Here is a 19,473-nt window from a genome sequence, read left to right as displayed (position 1 = left end):
TCAGGTAGGCTACACAGGGTTATTGGGGTGATTACATTTATCTTCAATTATTATTAATTAATTTAGGCTGTTAATTTAGGCATGTACAAATCCTAGAAGCGTTTTGGTTGCAACTTTTGTAGATGTAAATTTGCTGCTTACTTGGGTTCAATGTAATTGTAAAGTTAATATACCAGTTGGACAAAGAAAGCAATCTAAATATGTTGTGGTTGTTGGTCCAAAAACTAGTTAACACCATCAAATATGAATGAAAACAATAGTTAGTGACAGTGTCACAAAACAGAATCAAAAGCAGCAGTAACTCTGACGCTGTTACTGTAGCTATATTGATTCACTTTCAACTTGTTGACCAAGAGAGAGGGGTAAATTCCGAGCAGCACGTGAACTCCTCAGCAGTAGTTGACTGGAGGGAATGAAGCTGCGACGCTGGTGTTGTTTTCTCCGCCACACATTCATATTAACTGTCAACCCAGCCGTTACGACGTGAGCTGCTCCGTCCGGACCTTCAGCACGGAAACCACCGTGAATGGACTAGACAAGCACACCACCGAGACAGCCAGAGCTCACCTTCAATCTCTGCACCGAGGAAAGGAAACAAAAAACAACAAAAAAGCAGCTGTGTATCTTTGCCAGTGAGGAAAGCGCGTGGGGATGCTTCGCGCGGGTCTTGTGGGAGAAACGCGCGCGCTTAATGATTAGTATTTAGACAAGTAGCCAATTAACCAGTAATTACGTAAGTAGCGTTTAAACCGCCTGTGTGGTTCGCGTGTCTGCGAGTAGGCTAAAATTAGAACAACACGGAGCCAGCGGAGGACACGCTAGTATTTATTCAGTAGGAGTTTTTCATTTTTCATCAACGCACCTTGGATTTCAGTCGATATCACAAAGCAAGTGTGGAGCCGAGGACGACGGCAAAACAAACCAAGACAGGTAAGCCCACATTCCTTCAGCTAAATATGTCACACAAAAAATGTCAGAATATCTTCACTGCATTGAGAAATATAGGCTACATTTAATTTTCTGCTTTGAAGTTACCTGTAGTGTTTCTTTAACACACAAAGTCCAATGTGTGTGTGTGTCTTTGTTTCAGTAATGTTACAGTTAACTAAACCACACAGCATCCCATCTGGATTCAAACTAAATTTTGGCAAGTGCACATCTCCTGTCGCCGCCCATACTTGATGTTGTGCAGTTAGTCACACTAAGAAGGAAAACAATGAGTTATTCTTGAGTCTTTTTTTTTTTTTTAATAATAAATGGTATAGACACCACTTTTCCAGAGCAGCTCTGCTTCGTTTCAATTAAGTCAAATGAACAATATCAACTGAAACTTGATGACTGTATCATATAAATATAGTGAATTAAAACCAAAAATGTATGAAGTTATTCTGCTGATTTAGTAAATTTGTATTAGTCAAGACATTCGTGGTTAATGTAGGGAATGTCAACTGAACTCAGTAATTTATGGGATTAACCTTTATTAGGTCGACTGGATGTGATACTGCAGGATTAATGAGAATCGGGGCAGTCAATAGCTCATAAGTATGACATGACAGAGACCCTGGTCTAACACATTATGCAGGCTGACATAACCAGCCACCCTCCTGGCGTCCATCCAGCCTCACTTCATTATTTTGTGGGGACAGCACTTGGCTGCAAATCCTGAAGTGGCGGTTGCCTGTATTACTGCTGCCTCCTGAAAGGACGGGGCTTAGGCAGTTTAGCTGAATTCTGAGCTTCTGTTGTAATTCTCTCCTTGATGTCATTTCTGTGCTTTCCTAGACTTAGTGTCACAAGCCTCGACTCCACTCAGAGTGGACTATTAACACTTTGTTAGCCCAAGAAAGGATTAGGGAGAAATTCTAGCACAGCGTGTCTCATGAATAAGTGTCATAAATAAACTCCCGTCTCTCCTTCTGTCTCTAACCTTCTTTATCTGCCGTTTTGGTGAAAGAAAGGCTTCTAGCGCAGTGGGCTGGTAATAGGGTTGGATGCGCTTCACCTCCACTCACTGCCAACAACATCCGGAGTCACTTGCCAGGAATTCCACCTTTGCTATTTGTTTCCCTTGGAGGGAAAAGTGTGTTATGTGGAATATAGGGAGGCACGCAACAGGGGAGAGCATCCAGCCCAGATTAAACTCACAGACCAGGGAAGAGGGGTTGTAACAAGAGGAAGCACTCCGGCTTTGCAGCACGGTGGACAGGTTCCTGGCATCTAGCACCAGCAAGTCCGATGCCAGACTCCCTCTCTTTGCTGCCTGCCAAAGCTCTCCACCCCATCGTCTTTATCAAAAGCCCTTGCTGCGATTCCCCTCTTTCAGTTCTGTCGCGGCGCTATCAATCATATCTTGCTCTCAGCAGACTCTTCTGCTCATTAAGGATGTGAACCTGTAGGTAGCCCACAGCCCCCTAGACATTCATCTCTCTCAGCGGGGTGCTCGGTCTCACATCTGGAACAGCATTTCAAAACATGGCTCTTAGCAGACATGTAGTGTACACTGAAGGAGATTCAATACATTTTTAAAGGCTGCCTTTCAGCGAATGCAGTGCCAAGCATAAAATTAACATCGCTTGAAGTGGGGTTGCTCATACACCAACCTGTAATGGTTTGTAATTTGCCAGAAAAGGCAGAATAAAGCAGGTGCAGTGGATAGTGTATATTCCATCTAGTGCACTCAGTGGTGATGATAGTTGGCCGGATTCACATCTCATTCCCTTTGTCTCTCTCTCTCTTTTGCTGCTCTGTTTTGTGTAAAAGGTTTCAGCCAAGACAAGTTGAGCTGCTTTAGTGTGTGTGTTCCTCCTTGTGTGTGTTTGTGTGAGAGAGGGGGAGAGAGAGGACTGCAGGGTGTAGCCCCAGACTTCTTTCTTCCCCTCAGGCACTGCTTCCCTGTCATGAATACGCCTTTGTGCTCCAGAAAGACACACAACTAAGGTGGACAACTTGAGAGGAGAGGAAAACACACATTTGTTTCTACCCAACTGTAAAAATAGAGGAAGGTGTGACGTGACCTTTATTTATAGCTGAGACCTTATGACTTACATTTACAGTCTGGGACCCTACAACTAAAAATCCTTTACTTACTTCATAAAAATGTTTCCTCAGTAATTCTTCTGTACTTAATCTGCAAGATTAATTTATTTTAGGTACTTTAATGCAACATGTACAAAAATGGTACAAAATGCCTTGCATTATAGAAAGTAAAAGTAGTGTATAACTAATTGTGGTAAAATATTTCTGGCTTTGATGGATTTCATACCTTTTTCATTAGCTTTGAAAACGTCCTTCAGTTTCACACTCTCTCATACATAGCTCGGAAATCCATTTAACATTGCCTGTTCAGCAGTGTGAAAGGGATTACTTGGGGATATTGTAACGTGACAAAGAATGTTTTTTTGTTTGTTTTTAAAATAAGCACATGCCGATGCCCTTGTCTGTCTTTAATGCGGTGCATCCACCTCCAGGAGAATGGCACTGACATACCCAAAGAGCCCTGGCCTGTTAACCCTCACAGCCACAACAAGCCATCCCCAGATAAACCATAATGCAGCTCCGTACAGCCGCCTTGTCACAACACATGTGTCACCACTCAGCAAGAGGAGCGCCGGGTGAAACCCTAAGGGCTCTGAACCCAGCTTAGTCACGCCACCACGGCCAAGACGGCCCTCCACCATTTGCACACTGCACTGATGCCTCTTGACAGGCTGCAAGCTGGCACAAACACAATCTAGGATGCAACCAAAAAAAAGAAGAAGAAAAAAGAAAATATCATCAGTATAAGACAGATCTAGAGAGGAATGATTGTGCTGCTACTTTGTGCTACTACTATTGTCCAGGCTCTCCTTAAAATAAACAGATTCTATAAAACCATTAATTAGATTCATAATAATGTCTGTTTACACCCATTTTACAATGGGAAGTAATTTAGTTTGTGAAGAAGCTGGATTTCCCATAAGTGAGAACCCATCTTGCCAAACTTGTGGTCAAACTCCCACCTTCCTATGAAGTAGCAACTACTGGCAGTGGCATCTGCTACAGAGATGGCGCTATACCGTCAGTTATACCAGAACTGGAGAGTATTTCCACACTTCTGTTGTCGTAAAATTTAATCTGCTCACTGGCTTCAGCAATAGTTTGATTTATTAATGTGTTCCAGTGGGGGAAAAATGGGATGGGTCAGAATCTGATTGGTTGGAGTTAGCCTGTCATAGACAATGATAGACTGATGATTTATCCAGTCACCTGCTAAGTATTTTTTGCAAGTTCCTCCCCTCTCAGTTTACAACAACACCACTCCAGATGGTTCTATGTAACAAACCATCTGGTTCGTCAGATTCATAAGTTGTTGAAATACAATATATAATCACCTGTGTATGTAAATTTCATTTCATTTCATTTCTTTATTTATTGAATTGGGACAGTGCACATTCATCAACACTGACACATTAAGCATCAGTGTAAATGTGCCGGACTTAGCACAACTGCTAAATTTCAGCCGCAGTCCCAAGGCAGGTTTCTAAAAAACATAACACAGAATTTTAAAACCTTGTGATGACAAGTCATACAGTGGACAATTACAAGACAGAGCACAGACAGACAATATCAAGGCAAAACAGACGCAGACAAACAAAATAAGAACAGACAAATTTGACCCACAGTTAAAGAACAATATACCATACATGCCCGGGAACAGACATCAGTTTTAAACAGTATTTAAACTATATGAGTGCATGTCTGATTTGTTTTTCAATCATATGTGTAATTGTCCAGTGTGAATGTAAATCCACTAAACTGGCCTTGAAAAGTCCATAGAAAACTCTATATATCATGACAATGGGCCTGTTGTCTTCCATTTCAATATGATATTAATTAGGCGCAGAGATATGTGCTGATCTCAGTGCCATCTGGCTTCATTATCAATGCCATGAATTATGCCACAGATGCATTGTTACTGTACATGGCATCCAATATCTGTATAAGAACAAATGAATGCTATTTTAAGGAAGGAGGGACAAGACATCACCCTGCGTGACTCTCCGTTTTGCAAATGTATATGGACATCCTGTGCAAAAGTTTGCACTGATGTTTGCCAACATAACTGTAGGTAACGTTTATGTATGCACAAGGAGGCGTTGCACTTAGTGGAGCGCCGTAGAAGCATTTTAAGCAAGGCGGTTTAACAGTAATCATACATGGCATACAAAAGGCACATAACCAAGACAGTTTTTAAGCATCTTAAATCGTAAACAAACTCCTCAGAGAGGATCTAATGTCACACATAAGTATATTAAGGCAAGGACCTTTAAGATTTCAATGCACCCAAGATTTTATAAAATACCCAAAAGCATAGATTCAGTGTTATTATGGCATTGATTTATAAGTTGAGCATGCTTCTGCAAAGCCTCTTCAGATTGTACGTCTAATTTGCTCAGCGTGGTTATTCTCAGTGTTTCTGTGCGACTGTGGTCCACTCTACTAGTAGGGGGCTAATTGCTTGCTGTTTGAGTGTCTCAGTTTTGATTCATGGCGTACAGTGCCTTGTTGTTGCTGCTCTGAAGGAGAACTTGATGTCATGAAACCTATTATCTATTCCCTATCTGTTCTGTCTTGCTGTGTGCTTCACCCTCTGATGCCAGCGCTTGCACACTCTCCGCCCCCACGCCAACAGGCATATTGATGGAATGAGTCTTCTCCATACTGAGAAGAAGTGGGTTGTAGCTTGGCGTAGAGTTCTCAGTTGCAGTATGACGATCAACACCAGAGGAATTTCTCTCCTACAGTCTATTACTCATTAGCCCACTTTCTGCCCGGTATTTACCTGAATTTTTTTTTGGTACTGTCCAGAATTCAAGTATTTGCATTAATATAACCATTTCTCACAGATAGCAGTGCTCCAGTGAGAGGATGGGAAGTAAATGTACACTATGTAGATTTCAGGGCATTATTAAAAGACATTCCGAAGGCCAAAACATTGATACGCAGATATTTTCTGTGAAACCACTGCATGGTAATACATACATAACAGAACAATACACAATTAGTCATAACAAACACAATATCTTGATAAAGTATTATACTAAAAGAGTTACAATTTGCACTTGACATTCAGTAGCAAAGTTTCTATCCAAACGTAGCCAAAATTTTAACAAGACTTCCATAAAACTGATGAAATTATAAACACTGTTTTAACCAATACTCTCATGCAAATATTAAGAGCTGTTGTGTTAATTTGTCATGTCATTAAACCGAGGCAGAAGAATAACAATGTAGAAAATGGGATGGACAACATTCATGTCTGTTTCATATTTCAGTCTGTGGACCGTTACATTTTCCTCATTGGCTCACACACGTCAAATGTTTCAGTCTCATTTTTCGTGTCTTCAGTTAGAGCTTGAGCGACGTTACAGTCATGCTTCATGTTCTTTATGATTTATTCACTCAGCCTGTTTCCATTGCACATGTTGTATTTTGTTTTCACCAGTTTAATGACTTGGACTGCATTTCTTAGTTATTATGTTTATGTCTGCACATATTCATGTCCATATTTCTTTTATTGCAGAAACCCCCAGTTTAATTGATGAGGCCTTAAGTTATCTTCACCAGCTGCAAAGGGGTTTTGCATTTCACTGCAGCATTTGCCGTAGCACTTGCGTATGTTCCTGGAGGAATTCAGTCTCAAGTGAGAGGATTTAAAAGGCTGAACATCAAAGTAGTTGCAGGTGACCAGGCAACACTACAAAGATACAACAGGTACTCCACATGTGACAGATTTCTGTGGCTCTGTCCCTGTCAGAACACATCAGCATTCAGTTTCTGTGAGTGTGAGCGGAGGCAGCAGGCATCAAACTAAAAAAGAAATGCAGGGGAGCAGGGACGGCAGTGTCTGTACTCAAGTTTTCCCCCTTCCTGTGAGATTCAAAGTTCCTGCCGTGAGATCACAGAGCTATGAGGAAGCTTGCTGTTGAAGCTCCTGTCAATGCAACCACAGGCAGCTCTTTCAGGGCTACGCCCACTTATCTTCTCACTGTGGAGATGTATCACTTAGATTTGGTCCACCACACAAACTGTCACTGTAAACACACACTCTCTCTCTCTCTCACAAACACACACATGCACACACCTGTCTGTGTCTATACAGGAATAATACTGACATACACAAGAGCTGACACTGACAAGAACTGACATTGTCAAGAGTGACTTATAAAAGGGTTTTTCTCACTATATGCACAAGGTTACTGTCAACACAGTTCCCAGTGCTTTATGCATGTGGAAGACATTTCATTCGACTTTCCTGCCAGTTTGTTCCCTCAAATTGTCCATTTCCTGTGAACTGTCTCACCAGTAAAATGATCTGAAAGGCATGACACATGGTCCGGCACTATGGTTAAGCATTAAAACCATTTAAGTGTCTTCGGATTGTCATCAAGTCGTAGTTAGGTTTTCATTTTTATTTGGTTTGCTAGAAAATATGGTGTTCGTATTATCAGGACTTGACAGTTAATCACAGATAATCCTAGATAATTCACATGGATAGACATGAAATATTATTAACTGTTTTTCTACAATTACATGGACTTTTTTCTTATTTAGCAGTTTACAAGTGTGTAAGCACGTCCTTTACTCATAATAATAGTACAAATGTTAAGCTGGAGGCTGTGAACTGTCACAGTGCTCATCATTGGAGAAATTAAAAAAAAAAAAAAAAAAAAAGACAAGACCAATGAATTGTCCCAACATCATTTAGGAAACTGCAGTTCTGTCATTTGATAATGATGTTCCAGTTTAATCCAGATGACTAATTTGATCAAATTAAATTTTTACTGCAAGAAATAGTCAATTTTGCCTACAGTAGAAAAACATTATGATCACAGTCTTTGGCCATAGCAATTTGTGCAATAATAATAGATAATAACACTATCTATTTTTCTGTAGTTCTATAATTGTAATAATAAATGTATAGTCCTTGTTGTTAGGCTTTATTTGTTTCATGATGCAATGGGCGTGTTCATTTATGGTAATAGAATATGACAGAACAGAATCTCACCAACACATTCCTGCTCCCAGAATTCCCAGTTCTACAATTTATCTTTCCGATTCTGTGCAGTTGTTGAGATGTGATACAGTACAGTGCATGCCTGTGTGTGCTGTGAAGACCCTCGCGGGTCGTCTGGGATCTATTTTGATGTGAAAACCACAGACATGAACTCTTCTCACTGCTATCTGTTCCCCTAAGGCTCGGAAACACTTAGTAAAAACCTGGCCAAAAGAACAGGGAGTAAACACACACACACACACACACACACACACACACAGTAATACAGCATACACTGTCAAACACATGCTGGATTGATTAGCATTTTTGAGGCCACAGAGAAAATTACTTTGAGAGCACAAGGTTTATTAGACGCATGTTTCATTCTCGAGAATCATTGTACAAATGAAATCTGCCCCCATGTTTGGCTTAGGTATTTTTTTCTTGGACTGTTTTTTTTATTATTATTAAATTCAGGTTGGAACAAGTAAGTAAAACTTTGAAACACTCTTAGAAAGCTACAGCTGACAGGATGAAGATAACAAGCAGATAAGCTTGAAACCCTGGAGGGTCATAGTTTACTGACTGTACTAACATAAATGCCTGCGACCAAAGTCAGCACCACTTTCATCATAAAAACCACCTCCTGTTGATATTGTGCGGGAGTTGCAAAAGAAATGTGAAAATAAGAGCTGCTGGCGAAAGTACAGTCCTCATATCTGAGGCATGCAGCAGAGGAATGTCTGAGCAGAAAAACAAAAATGGATATGCTTAGTCAAAGCCCAACAACCTGAAAACAGTGCTAAGTTTAATAATGACAAACTGAGGAGGTTTCCTTTATTTAAAGAGGAACTATGCAAGATTTGCACCTTAATTAAACAGCTTTGGAGTAATTGTGATGGTTAAATGACTTGTTACGGGGAGAATGGAGGCGCTCTGCTTTCCATCTACGGTCTCTTGGCCAAAAACCAACCTTACAAGATCAGCACCTTTGACCTGGTGTCCCAGATCTCATCTTGTGAGAAACATGGACTTTACAGCACTACGACACAAACACGGCCGGTAATCCGTAATCTCTTGTTAACATTACCCACCTCGGTAGACATCGCTACATGGATTGCCTTCTCGTCGGCTTCATTAAAAACAAATGCACATGGCCGGGGGGGGGTTAGCTGTGAGTTTTTACAGCAGTGAAAATATGCACTCCGAAACTATAGGGGGAGATCCGTAGAGTAAAAAAGCGATGAATATATCTGTTTCTTTTGAAATGGATATCTGACATAAATGCTGGCTTTGTGGCTACATCTGAATATCACGCCAACAGACTGAGGCTGAAACTAAAAGTACCGCCAAAAAGTCCACATTCCCCACAAGTTGATGATGCATGAATTTGAGTTGTTCCTGCACTACAGTGTGAAGCTAGTTAGTCCCAAAATAATCAAGGGTATCAAGATGATTTAACAAGATGAGATTGAGATTTCTTCTATGTAATGTTTTTCTTTTTTTATTGATAAGATAAAAACACTTTTTGAACTGTTCACTATTCAGTGATAAAAAGCTGGAAATACTGTTTTCCAAGATATGCTTTTTTAAATTATTATTTAGATTTCAATGTAGTTGTAACTTTAGTGGAAAACTGGGATTGACATCCTTAAGGGAGCCACTTGCTACATAGCCAATGCTACCAGTTCAAAATAAAGTGCAAATTTAGCATAAAAGTTCCTTACCTTACTCAATACAGCTGTCATTGAAAGCAATGTTAATTATTATCTTGTCTCTCACTGTTTTTTCTGAAGTAAACCAGCTAGCTAGCTACCTCACAAGCAACTAACCTCTTGTCTTATAAACACAACGGAGGCTGAAGCTCTTGGTGGAGTGATACAGGTGTATGATCACAGGTGATGCTCTTTTTGGGTAATGTGAAGTGAAAGGTGTGCGATAATGAATGCAATGCAAATAATATTACCTTAACAATACCCCAAATTAATCCAAATCCCTAATTAAAATCTTCAAAGCTGCCAAAGACTCTGGATATATTATTAGAACGTGGATGTCAAAAATAGCTTAGTGTGAGGAAGATACAACAACACCCACTGTTATGTGTGTGAACGGCAGAGTGTGACATCAGTAGTGTGGTCCCGGAGCGCCACGGTTGACTGTCATGGCCTTAGCTGACTTTCTCTCCAAATGTTTGAGGACACTACAAGCTGTGCATGTCTGAGTGTGTGTGCGCCTGTCTATCTCAGCGCTGGAGGGAGTGAGTCAATCACAGCAGCAGAAATCATCCCTGCGGGCGATCTGTCTCCACTCATGACAAGGCTCCTAAGGCACTTATCTTTCCTTCCCTGACTCATTCCATCTATCCATCCCTCCCTCGGTCCTCCCTCTATCTGCTCCTCCACCTCTCCCCATTCTCCCCTCCTATTCTCCATCACTCTGCTCCCCTCCCACGGTTTGTCTCGTGCCCTGGCACCGCAATTAACTTCTCATCATCAAAGGGTGTAATGAAAAAGAAGGCGAGATGGAGAGTTAGACAGAGGCAGGGAAGCTGCGAGAGAGGGAAGATGCCAGAGGAGCTGTGACTGAACAGAGGTGAAGCAGTGCCTCGCATACACACTCGCATGCACTCGCTTATGCCTGTACACACTCACAGGTTCTTTTTTTCTCCCCCCCCCCCTCAAAATACACACTCTGTTAAACACAATCACACACACACAGCTCGCACTCGCTCTCAGTCACTCTCACATTCCTGCGAGTTGCAGACAGAAATAGAGAAAGAGAGGGATGATATCCCCCCAGGAGATTTTTCTCTCCTCGTTCCTTGTTTTTATTTCTCAACCCGTTTCTCCCTTTCTTTTTCACAGACACACACACACTTGTACACAGTCTCTCCCCCCCCCTCCTCATCCTCCTTCCTTTTCTTTGAAGAACAAGAAGTATTGCTGTACATGCAGGGAAGCTGCTCTGTCGGTATTCTCATTGTTTTTTTTTGTGTGTGTGTTTTTTTTTTCACCCCCCCGGTTCAGAGAGCTGTCATCTGTGACCGCTGTTGAAAGGATGTCAGCGAGAGAGACAGAGGGGGAGAGAGAGACACACACACACAAGGAAGGAGAGAGAGAGAGAGAGAGAGAGAGATTGAGACTGGGGGATGAAAGAGACGGTGAAAGAGGGAGGGGGAGATGTCGAGATGGAGGTCCCTACGGAGGGCAGGGGGAGTGATGGCATGCTTGTTTCTTTGTGCCCAAGCAAACGTAGCAACAGCAGCGGCAAGGGGAGGTGATGGAGAGGAAAATAGCTGAGGGTAAAAAAGCAGCTCAGGGGGGAAATGAGAAGGGCCAAAGCTGCTAATTAACCATGGCACTAGCACTCAATAACAGTGACATAATTGGCCCTAGTTGGTGGTCCTTGGTGGGGGAGCCCTCAGCAGCGGAATCCAGCTCACACAAATACAATGACAACACATCATAAAATGTGAATAATCCATAATGTGACGTGGAGGATTATGAGCAAAACTGTAATGGCTGCGGTTCAGGCTGCGACGGACAGCGAGAGGTGAATCAGACGTCCTGCAGCTGTGCAGTTGAGCCGTATGGAGAACGTGTTGGTGGTGATGAACTGTAGTCTGTTGTTTTCCTTTGTCCTCCAAGTATCACATCTGTAACTCTCAGGGAGCTGCAGTCCACGTCACTGTTAACAACTCACTGGGTTCGGCCTCAGGCGAGTGTAGAAAAGCGTGTTCTCTGATACACGTGGAGTCACCAGCTGTTCCTCTTCACCTGTCGTACACTGACACATCGCATCGCCCCCCACGCAGGATCCACCTCAGCCAGTGGCAGTCAGCGTTGCAGCCGCATGCAAACACTTGTCAGTAGGCAAAGTTTATTCAGTTCAGTTTGATTTATTCATATCAGATCATAACATAGGTTATCCCAAGGCATGTTTTGACATCTGTGGGCTGTGAAGGCCATCATAGGCAAAGTTGTCGACCAATGAGTGGTGCTGCTTTATGGCGCTAATTGGTATTCATATGGTTTTTACAGCTCTTTAATTTAGTGGAAAAAAATAAGCATTCTCGTTGAATTATTTAGTCTATAATAAGTTTACGAATTTAATTTCCTGAAAATGTAATGCAGCATATCCCAGTGTATAAATATATGTGCATATGCAGACGTGTCAATGAATCCTAACGTGTCAGATTTTGACAACCGTGTTTACCCGGAAGGTGTATCTGCTCCTCATACATCTGCACAGTATTGAGTTGTAGGTCAATGGGTTTTGGTTCAGAGCCTGATACTCAAAATGACAGTTACACACATGAAGTGGGAGAAAAAACAACACAACACTTGGAATGTAAAAATACACTTTGGGTTGATTTTACACGCAAATAAAATGCAAGACTGTGTAGACGGCGTGATTGACCAGAATATGAACTGGGAGTCGAGTGAAAAACGCAGTTGAAACAATTTCTGTGTAGACATGCCATTAGTCTGTCCCCAGGGCAGTTTGTCACAGGGACATGCACCTCCTTCACGACCATATACTGTAGATTCTCAGGGGGGCGCTTGTTCACGAGTTAGGATAAGATGGGGCGTAAAATTGACAAAAAAAGACAGATTAGTGGTTCAGCTGCAGTGATGCAGAAATAGTAGTGGGCTGTTGTAGTTGACTGTTGATCTTAAAGCATGCCTGATACATCCTTATGAGATAGAAAATGTAAAGCTGTTCCATGTAATGCATTGCTCCCTGCGGCTGGTAGATAGGTTTGGTGAGAGCAGCGCAGTCTGAGGTGATGTTTCACTGGTTTTAGGTGGTTCTGATTAGTCTGTTGAAAGCAAACACTAGAAAAGCAGCACACTGAAATAAAACTGTGCATCCAAGCAAAGCGGGGAGCTTATTGAAGCGGACATTTTAATCAGCTCCCCCAACAGGGGTAAGGCTGAGATGGTGTCGCCTCAGTTTGGTCTGTCAGGATGGGTTGCGGGGCGATGACATCCCCTCGCGCAGGCAGGTGGAGGAGGGGCAGGAGACGCTCCGAGGAGGAAAGGTGGTGACGAGGAGGTCCAGCCGCTTATTCCTCAAACAGCTGGCCTTTGCATTCTGCATGAAGGGGAGGAAACAACAGCTAACCAGATGACAGCCATTCACTGTGATCAAAAGGACTATACAGTCCCTCACTGCAGATTCGGAGACCAGCTTTGGCTCTCAGGCCCCCTTTGTGTCTTGATAGCAGGGCTCTGCTGTCAGATTGAAAGACGCTCAGTTGGAGGGTTAGCCCTGCTCGCTGCCAAGTGATGTGTCAGCCTCATGTTTCTTATCTGCATCAGTAATTTTAAACATAAGCTAATCTGGCTTCAAATATTTGTATCGTTTAGAAACTCACTGAAAAAAAAAAAAACCTTTTGTTTGCCTAGTTGTTTGCCTTTTTGCACTGGACCCACTGGCACAGTGAGTGCACATTTCCTCTGCTTCCCAGATTACCATGCTGTTGACACAGCTTCCCAGCACATTTCCACGTGTGGGATACATTTCACTGAACAAATTGGTGTCAAACATCTCGCTAACTCTCCTACCACCTAATCAATAGGGAATTCATGGTGTGAGTGGGTGTCATCTCTCCATCTGTGCCCCACTTGTTACGTATCGCAGAGTTGCCAGCCATCTGCCAATTTTCAACGCTCGCCATTATCGTAGTTCAGATTCGTCACACAGCTCGCACAGAGGCTGGTTAACTCCTCCATGCAACACCAGCGTATTTGCCAGGATCATGGACACACTTGTTATCATTTGCCACATCATTAGGAAGGCATATGCAAAACGCTTGTGAAATTTATGGAGATGACGTGTTTGCTGTTGATGTGTAAAAACAGTTTACAAACTGGTGCTGACTTAACCAATAACAAGCATATTAGTTGACTGAACGTTGAGAAAATGCACAAAAATAACCTCACTTCTTTTGCGAGTGAATATTAGGAATACAGCTGATTTCAGTCCTTTGTTGTCCACTTGTACTCATTTCCATTCTGTTTTTCTTTTCCAGACCAAAATCAGAAAGAGAGATGACCCTTGTTTTGTCCATGAATCCTTTCCTGGACCCAGAAGGAGACCCACCGCTCTCCGCATATCAGCCCATATGGGAATCAGAGCGCTGCACTAAGACTTGCCTGTCAAGCTCTGCCCCACCGTGCAGCTCTGAAGAGCAATTTACACAAGGTACACACGCCAACACAGATGTTCATTCAGTCATTTATTTAAGCCTGACTTAATCAGATGCTGTTCCACAAAACAAGCGCAGGCTGTGGTGGTTGAATAGACGGTGAAGGAACAGGACTTGAGCTAAGTCAGATGTGCAGTTGTGATATGGATTCTGCCTATAACTTTGTGGCCTATGGCCCCACTGCACTCGAAATAAGAGGTATTTCATGATGTTTAAATTGTGAAAAGATGCAGTCATACTTGGCCTCATGTCCAAGTCGTGGAAACATTAAAGAGTCCCATAGTGCAGTTGATTTATGACGGTGTTCTGTCTCTCTGCAGAACCCCCGTGTAGGCGAGTTCCTGATCATGTTTCAGTGTCGAGGATTGCATATTTCAAGAGGAAGTTTGTCGATGATGATGATGAACCTTCCTTCAGTTTCAGGACATACTGTCAGACTGTAAGTATTCCCAGTCCACAGCATTCATGTGAAATGACTTTATTTAGGGTTCTGTTCTGTGGCTGAATTTTACTAGGTCTAAGAAAGTGGTGGGCTACTATGTTTGACATGTGAATTGATTATGAAGTATTATGAACAAGTTGCATTAACTTCAGTCTTGCTTTAAGTGTTTTTTTTTTTGGGGGGGGGGGGGGGTATTGATCACATTGTAACAAAAGTACAAAACAAAAACAACATGGAACCAATAACTACTACTGCAGTTCAGTCAGAATTTATTACGTAACGCACACCTAATCAGTGTGTTGTTATGTTGTGTGTGGGTCAACCTCTAATAAGAAAATGTAAACAATAAGTCAAGATGATATACTGATTCACATCGTGCTACAGTGAAAGGGAGTGGTTATTGAAACTCTTTTGGTCAAAGTGTATGAAGAAAAGAAAATTGTGCACATTGAACAGCTACTGTTAAATGAAGACATGTAAGTCAAGACAATCAGTGAGTTCTTTAAATATTAATGCAGAAACAGAAACTGATACTTAGTGTCCAGAATTATATTCAGCCAATATTCTCCATGACACTCCATAATTGACTCCACAGTGCATTTGAGATTTCAGACACTTACTGTAGAATCATCATAATTGAGTGTCGTCTTTAACATGCAGTTTTTCATGACATTTATTAAAGTGTACTTTGGGATTGTTACCGTTAACTAATGTACATGCCGTGACACATGACCCTAATGTTCCATTGTGGAAATGTTTGAGGGCAACAAAGCGCATCAGTTCTGCATGAAGATATGGATATTAAATGTAGTTCAGTAGTCAGTAGGGAGTGATTTAGGACACAGCCTGTTATTTTGTTTATTCAGACTGGCTCTAATTCAAGTGTTGTAAGCAACTGTTTTCCAGCCAAAACTTCAAATCCTATAAGATTTATGTAAATGCTACATGGTTAAATAGTAGGCTGATGTCGAAGCTATAACAGCTTTGCTACCGCCTCTGCACAGTTCTCTTTTTAAAGCTTGTTTGCATTTGCATTTGCATTTATGTGCATAAATATCTTCGTTAAAAAGATGAATACTTCTCTGAGGTTGCTCAAAATTGGTTTGGTAATGTAATCTTATTGAATCAGCATCCCTGCTTCTTTAAATAATTGACCAAGTTACATACATCTAATGGAAAATTGTCCTTCAGGTTGCGCCAGTGTTGGAGGAGCGCGCCCACGTGCTGCGTCTCTCCCTGGAGAAGATGAGATTCATCGACGACCCAGAGGCCTTCCTCCGACGCTCCGTCCTCGTTAACAACCTCCTCCGGCGTCTACGAGCTGAGATCCTGCTCCAAAGCACTGACTGGTGTTTCCCACCCAATGCAGCTTTCGCTGCCAGCCCCTGTGTCCTCCCAGCCAGCACCAGTCCTGCTCACCAGGCGCTCCACGGTGCCGTACCCACCCGGATCTGCTTAGCACCCCAGGCCGGACCGCCCTTCCGTAAGCGCTTCCGTATGGTCCGTGGAGGACAGGGGGATCTTCGGCCGGACTGTGCCCAGACGTGCTGCTGCATCTACGCGGCAGCAGCTGCTGCAGGACACTACCTCCACCTCCCGTTCTCCATGTACGATGCAGCACTCTCCACCTGCCCGTCCACACCGCACTCCTCCTCCTTTTTCCAGCTAGCTAGCCATAGTAAGGTAGGGTTGACGGTAGCTGTAGAAGAGCGTGATGATGAGGATGAAGATGTTGAAGAGGAGGAGGAGAATGAAGAAGAAGAAGAAGAAGAAGAAGAGAGGGAAGAGGAGGAGGAGGAAGAAGATGACGAAAGACAAGCAGGGCCTTCTATTGATGTTGTTAAAGACAAGTCGAGCCAGAAAAGTAGGACTAGGACCTTGTTGGGTCGTGCACACACAAGGACAGAGGAGGAAAGCTGCATGACAGGGAGAGTAGAAGAGGAGGAGGAGGGAGAGCAGGAGGAAGAAGAAGAGGAGGAGGACGAAGAGGAAGAGGAGCAGATTGTGAGACCTTGTCAGTGGGCGTCAGACAGAGAGCTCCACAAGGTTAGCTTCTGGCACCGCAGGGCTCACAGACAATGATTGTGCTCTCTGGGTAATTACTTACATTGTGTTTGAATGAAAATGCATTGATGACGACAACTGTCATCAGTTGAAGATTATTCAGATGAAGGGGTGAGTTAACTACACTATTGTATTGCCACGTCAGCTTTATTTTAATGGTCTGATATAATGTACTCTACACAGACAAATTCAATCCAGCTCTATTGCTCGTGTTATGGTCAGATGAAAAATAGAAAATTCTTGGCCTCCCTCGGCACTGGAAACATTTCTCAAGCAATTATGAAGGTTAAGGTCACATTTGGTGGGATCTGAAAATCCCAGAGGTGAAGTGAAGCTTGCTATTGCACTGTCTCCAAGACCATTTTCAGGCCCCACAGCACAAAACTAAAAGTCTCAAATGGGGCTTTTTATTGGTGCAACGGTCTCCATTCAGGACCCTAAACAAGCCTATTGAATAAAGGGATGTGGATTTGCGAGCGGGTGCTTCTGTGCGTGTGTATGTGTGTGCGTGTTTGCAAGATATGATGTAGCATTTTAAAACTTGATTTGAAGCTGGTTTTTTATTATTATTATTGTTAAACATTGGTTACACATTGTTAATGTGTGCCTGTTGATTTCGATGCTGTCTCAGGCAATGGCTGTGTGTGCTGCAGCGTCGGCACATTATGTGTTCTTCAAATTATTTTCAGAGACAACAATCATAAACATTGGAAATGTTCAATCGCAATTTCAAGTGCCTTAGTGTTTTTATAGATACATGTATATTATGTGTTAATGTTATTCTTCTTGTTACTAAGTAGCTATCTTGCATTCCAAATGACTGCGTTTGACGAAAACAGGGCATGTAGTTAAATGCAGGGATTTGTTCAGATGTTTATAACAGGTTAAAATCATTTAAAGTCAAACTAAATTTCCACACCCGAAACTTGCTCTCTTTGTTTTTTAGTTTAAAATGCATGTTTTCTAGCACTACCTGTCTTGACATCGCTCAAACATAAAGCCAACCTTCAAGGACGGTTTCAAAAGCCTTGAAAAGCCAAGTCTGCTCTGAACGTCACGTCTATTTGTCTGATTGAAGCAGATGAGACTTGTAACGGTTCGGTAGGTCTGTCCATCAACGTTTATTTACCAAACATGATTTAAATCTTAACAGCATGAAACTAGATCTCATACTATGAATTAAAGATTTAATGTCAGCATAATAATTAGACACTGTAAATACATACACCCATGTGTGTTTTGCTGTTATCCTCCCAATCAGAACTTTTGCAATTAAAACAAGCAAATCTTTCATCATCAGGCAAGGAGGCTGGAGGCTAATGATCTGACCAGCAGCATTCAGAAAATTAATTTGTGTGGACCCGAGTGTTTCCCATACGTGTATCTATAGCAACCCATCACAGTGAAAACATTGACTGACATATTGATTTTCGATTGTGTTTATTATTTTTATGATTAGTGGGTATTGGTAACATTTATATCATTGTAGAACTGCATGATCTCAGTCACTTAGCTCAATCCCTCTGTACCCTGCTCTCACTCTCTCTGTCTTGCTCACAAACACTTTGACAACAGACCCATCTGTCAAAGTCAGACCAGCCACCAGGCGCATAGGAGAAATTTTCCATCCGTGTGCGCGTCCGTCCTACAGAAACCTTTGGGAAAGCTCATTAAAAAAAGCCTCATTCAGCCAATTTTTAATTATAATCAATAAAATTCTTAAAGGAATATTTCAGCATTTTGAGAAATAAGCATATCCGCAATATTGCCTAGAGTTAAATCAGTAGGTAGATATCCCTTTCATGTCCATGCATTAAATGGAAAGCTGGAGCCAGGAGACCTTCAGCTCAGAGGAGGAATATAAACTGGGTAAAAACAACTAAATTTTCCAACCAGCGCCTCTCATCTTCTCACCTGACTCTCCACAAGAAAATAGAGACAGTTCTCAAAGTGTTGAACTATTCCTTTAACTATCACAGTATGCCCTGCCTTTGTAGAGTCACACCTGTGTGTGTATCACCTGAACTTTCTCCCATTTCAAATAAACAGAATTGAGCTTCTTAGAGTGAAATCATAGTCTGGTTGGGTATAATTTGGTCAATATAAACTGTATTCCATTTAAAAATAAAATAAATACAAAAGACCCACAATTGATGGCACAGGTGCAGATGCATTTTGTATTTGATTAAAAGAATGAAGGACAGATACTGTAGGATACCAAACCAGTTCTACTCATATGACGGCATGATCAGTGGTTTCTTATTTGTTCATTGTGAAAGATTAGGGTCCTCACACTGGTGACAAACCCCAACCAAAGTTGTTAAAAAAAGGAAAGATATGTTTGTCAATAGTGTTTTTCTTTTTTTGTGATGTACACTTAAGTCAATAGGATGGTCTCACTCGGTTTGCAAGGTGGAATTATTCCTGCCTTTTCCTATATATTTTTTTCTGACTTACACAACTGACAGTTTGAATCCCCGATGGCATCAGTGTCATATCTTCAACAAGACAAGTCAAATACGAGCCTGTTTAATTTTAATGCTCAAAAAACCCTGTGATTATCGGTGGTATTTTTTTATTTTTTTTCAAAACGAAAGAATTTGACAAAGCAATATCTGTTTCTGAAACAAGAACATGTAAAACTGCATTGTCTGTTATTAAAAACAACAAAAGAGCATGTCTGCTCTGATAATTTTATGTGATGTTCTGTGACAAGTG

At 41.8% G+C, this 19,473-nt stretch overlaps 1 protein-coding gene across 1 annotated transcript; it reads left to right on the top strand.

Annotated features, from left to right (window-relative positions):
* Positions 1-391: 391 nt before the first annotated feature.
* sertad4 (SERTA domain containing 4) lies at positions 392-17,798 on the top strand. The gene is made up of 4 exons (XM_085767255.1): positions 392-930; positions 14,073-14,245; positions 14,570-14,688; positions 15,883-17,798. The coding sequence occupies exons 2-4, from the start codon at positions 14,092-14,094 to the stop codon at positions 16,771-16,773; spliced, it is 1,164 nt and encodes a 387-aa protein (XP_085623381.1). The 5' UTR covers positions 392-930; positions 14,073-14,091; the 3' UTR covers positions 16,774-17,798.
* Positions 17,799-19,473: the final 1,675 nt, after the last annotated feature.

The sequence above is a fragment of the Trachurus japonicus genome, chromosome 22 (genome assembly GCF_045865225.1).
Source record: "Trachurus japonicus isolate A0001 chromosome 22, Traja_1.0".
In the NCBI taxonomy this organism is placed as follows: Eukaryota; Metazoa; Chordata; class Actinopteri; order Carangiformes; family Carangidae; genus Trachurus; species Trachurus japonicus.
Note: the sequence above shows the minus strand (reverse complement) of the source record. Positions and strands in the feature narration are given on the sequence as shown.

Bases quoted from the DNA above. Each gene is read 5' to 3' on its own strand.
- sertad4 (XM_085767255.1), top strand. From the start codon at position 14,092: ATGACCCTTGTTTTGTCCATGAATCCTTTCCTGGACCCAGAAGGAGAC. The intron at 14,246-14,569 runs GTACACACGCCA...GTCTCTCTGCAG, and splicing joins TGAAGAGCAATTTACACAAG to AACCCCCGTGTAGGCGAGTT. The intron at 14,689-15,882 runs GTAAGTATTCCC...ATTGTCCTTCAG, and splicing joins TCAGGACATACTGTCAGACT to GTTGCGCCAGTGTTGGAGGA.